This window comes from Austrofundulus limnaeus, unplaced genomic scaffold (genome assembly GCF_001266775.1).
Source record: "Austrofundulus limnaeus strain Quisiro unplaced genomic scaffold, Austrofundulus_limnaeus-1.0 Scaffold85, whole genome shotgun sequence".
Taxonomy (NCBI): Eukaryota; Metazoa; Chordata; class Actinopteri; order Cyprinodontiformes; family Rivulidae; genus Austrofundulus; species Austrofundulus limnaeus.
Genome location: NW_013952487.1, coordinates 538580 through 541174, shown reverse-complemented (window position 1 = coordinate 541174; position 2595 = coordinate 538580). Strand labels below are relative to the sequence as shown.

Genomic DNA, 2595 nt, shown 5'->3' with positions numbered 1-2595 from the left:
CCTGCTGTGAAAAGCAGCTGGAACGTCCGACGGAGCCGAACGTTTTTCTACGAGCAGCTGCACAAACCGAAAGCTCGGTGTCGAAAAGGAGAAGAAGACGGAACGTTTTGTACAGTTCCTGAGTTAAAACCTCCGAGGAGCAGCAGAACCGGAGAGACGTGGAGAAAAATATAGAGATAAAAGAAGAAAACTATCGAGATAAAAGAAGAAAACATTTGAGATTAAAGAAGAAAACTATCGAGATAAAAGAAGAAAACATTTGAGATTAAAGAAGNAAAAGAAGAAAACATTTGAGATTAAAGAAGAAAACTATCGAGATAAAAGAAGAAAACATTTGAGATAAAAGAAGAAAACATTCAAGATAAAAGAAGAAAACATTCGAGATAAAAGAAAAAAAGTTCCCAACTAAAAAGTAGAAAATGACAGAGCTAAAAGAAGAAAAAGTCCGAGCTAAACGAAGCTGCCAGAGGTGGTGATTTACAAAAAACAAACATCTGTACAAAACCTAAGACCAGTCCAAAAGCCCTGGTCCAAAGCTCTCCTGTCCTCCAGTATTGCTGATGAATCAAAAAGTGTGTCAGTGATTAAAAAAGGAGAAAATACTCAGAAGTTTCCAGAACCCCAAACAGTTCGGGTTTAGGACGGGTCTGACGAGCCCGGCTCCTCCGTCCTGCACTTCTCTGTCATTTCCTGACAGAAATCCGTCGTCACTGTGGGGCCGCGGGCTTTCCGAGCGGACCCCAGAACCAGATCCGGGCCGGCCTCGCCTCGACCCAGGTGCTCAGAGTCCCCTCCGGCTCGGACAGAGTTCTGGTCCGGGCGGGCCGACGGYGACTCGGACGTCAGGTCGATGCTGGCGGAGACGTGCGGGGCCTGGCCGTCCCGGACCTCCCTGCAGACCTGCTGCGAGAGGAAGGACAGGTTCTGCCAGAGCTCGGACATGCAGAGCTGCAGCTGGTTCCGCTCGCTCAGCAGCTTCTCCTTCTCCGACACCTGCAGAGACACACGGTCAGGTTCTGCACAGGCGGGTCCGAATAAACGGTTCTGATTGGAGGAGGTTCTGAAGGGTTGCAGTAAACTTTAATGTTGCTGCAATGGATTATGGGACAATGTGTGTGTGTGCGTGCGTGCGTGTGTTTTCGGACCGTACCAGTTTCCGGATCTCACACTCCAGGTTCTGGATGCAGTCCAGCTTCCTCTTGCGGCAGCGCTGGGCGGCGATGCGGTTCTTGCTGCGCCGGCGGATGTCGTGGATGAACTCCAGCTGCTCTGAGGTCAGTTTGTGCATCTTGACGAGGATCTGGAAGTCGTTGCGAGGCAGGTTGGTGATCTGATCCACGGGGAAGGGCAGCTTCACCTGGAGGGAGAACAAACTCTGACTGACTCTGTCTTCATGACATTCAGGGGCGGAGCTAGAGGGGTGGCCCCGGGGGGGAAAGTGCCACGCCTTGGTGGTCACCACAGGTGCCACCCCCAAATAACTGACAAGTGGTTGCTAATCTTGGATTTTGTATTTGTATTTATACTTTGTATTTATACTTTGTATTTATACTTTAACAAAGTATAAATACTTTGTTAAAGTATAAATACTATACTTACTACAATACAATACTTTGTTGTTGTTATACAACTTAATACAATACTTTGTTAAAGTATAAATACAAATACAAAATCCAAGATCAGCAAACGCTTGTCAGTTATTTGGGGGTGGCACCAAATAACTGACAAGCGTTTGCTGATCTTGGATTTTGTATTTGTATTTATACTTTGTTAAAGGTTGCTCTCTGGTATTACAGTACTATTTTATTTTTTAGCTGTGAGTGTTCAAAATAACTGAATTGTTGCTCTTTGTAAAATTAGCATTAATGATTACAGGTTAGCTTAATTTGGGATTAGCTACCATTTACAGTTAGCATGTGATCATTCTTTGATACTCCACAACAAATTTCATCTCAATAAGTTTTATGATGGCTGAATTATAGCCTTTTAACGTTAGCTGTGGTGGCCATCTTGAATTTTTCATTAGCATTTACAATTTAGTAAAAATTGTTTTTGGCTACTTAGGGTAATTTTCATCTTTGTGTGTCTAAAAATGGCTGAATAATAAGTTGTGACTAGTATTTTTTAGCTATGATCACACATTTCAGTTCCGTATTTTTTAAAACAGCTAAAGTAAAGACATTTAGAATTAGTTGTGGTGGCCATCATCTAACCCAGACTGGTTTTCTTTATTTTTATGGACCCCACTTGGCCACTCCTGTGCCCCCACGGCAAAAAAAAGGTCTATCTCCGCCCCTGATGATATTTAGAAGAAGTTTTGAAACAATCAGGTAAATAAAACTATTTATTTCAGATCTTTAAGAAGTTTAACTTCAATTTATCTGAATAAATTTGAACTTCTATTTTGATTTAAAAACATCAACAGTGTAAATAATTTAAAGTTTTACTTGATGTGGTCCCAGTACCAGTACCATAAAGACAGGTGAGTGTAATGTGTTATAATGACCAGCAGGTGTCAGTATCAGGCTGGTTACTTCCTGTTTAACAGTAGTAGTATATAAAACCATTCATTCTGTGTATTATTATTATTATTAT

General features: G+C 42.1%; 1 protein-coding gene across 1 annotated transcript in view; it reads right to left on the bottom strand.

Moving 5' to 3' along the window:
* Positions 1-276: 276 nt before the first annotated feature.
* The window catches only part of LOC106519964 (transcription regulator protein BACH2), a gene marked incomplete at its 5' end in the record, with an annotated part of 8774 nt that continues 6455 nt past the window's right edge, over positions 277-2595 (bottom strand). The window contains 2 exon segments of the mRNA XM_014011842.1: positions 277-993; positions 1151-1357. Of these exon segments, the coding sequence (XP_013867296.1) occupies positions 637-993; positions 1151-1357 (564 nt within the window).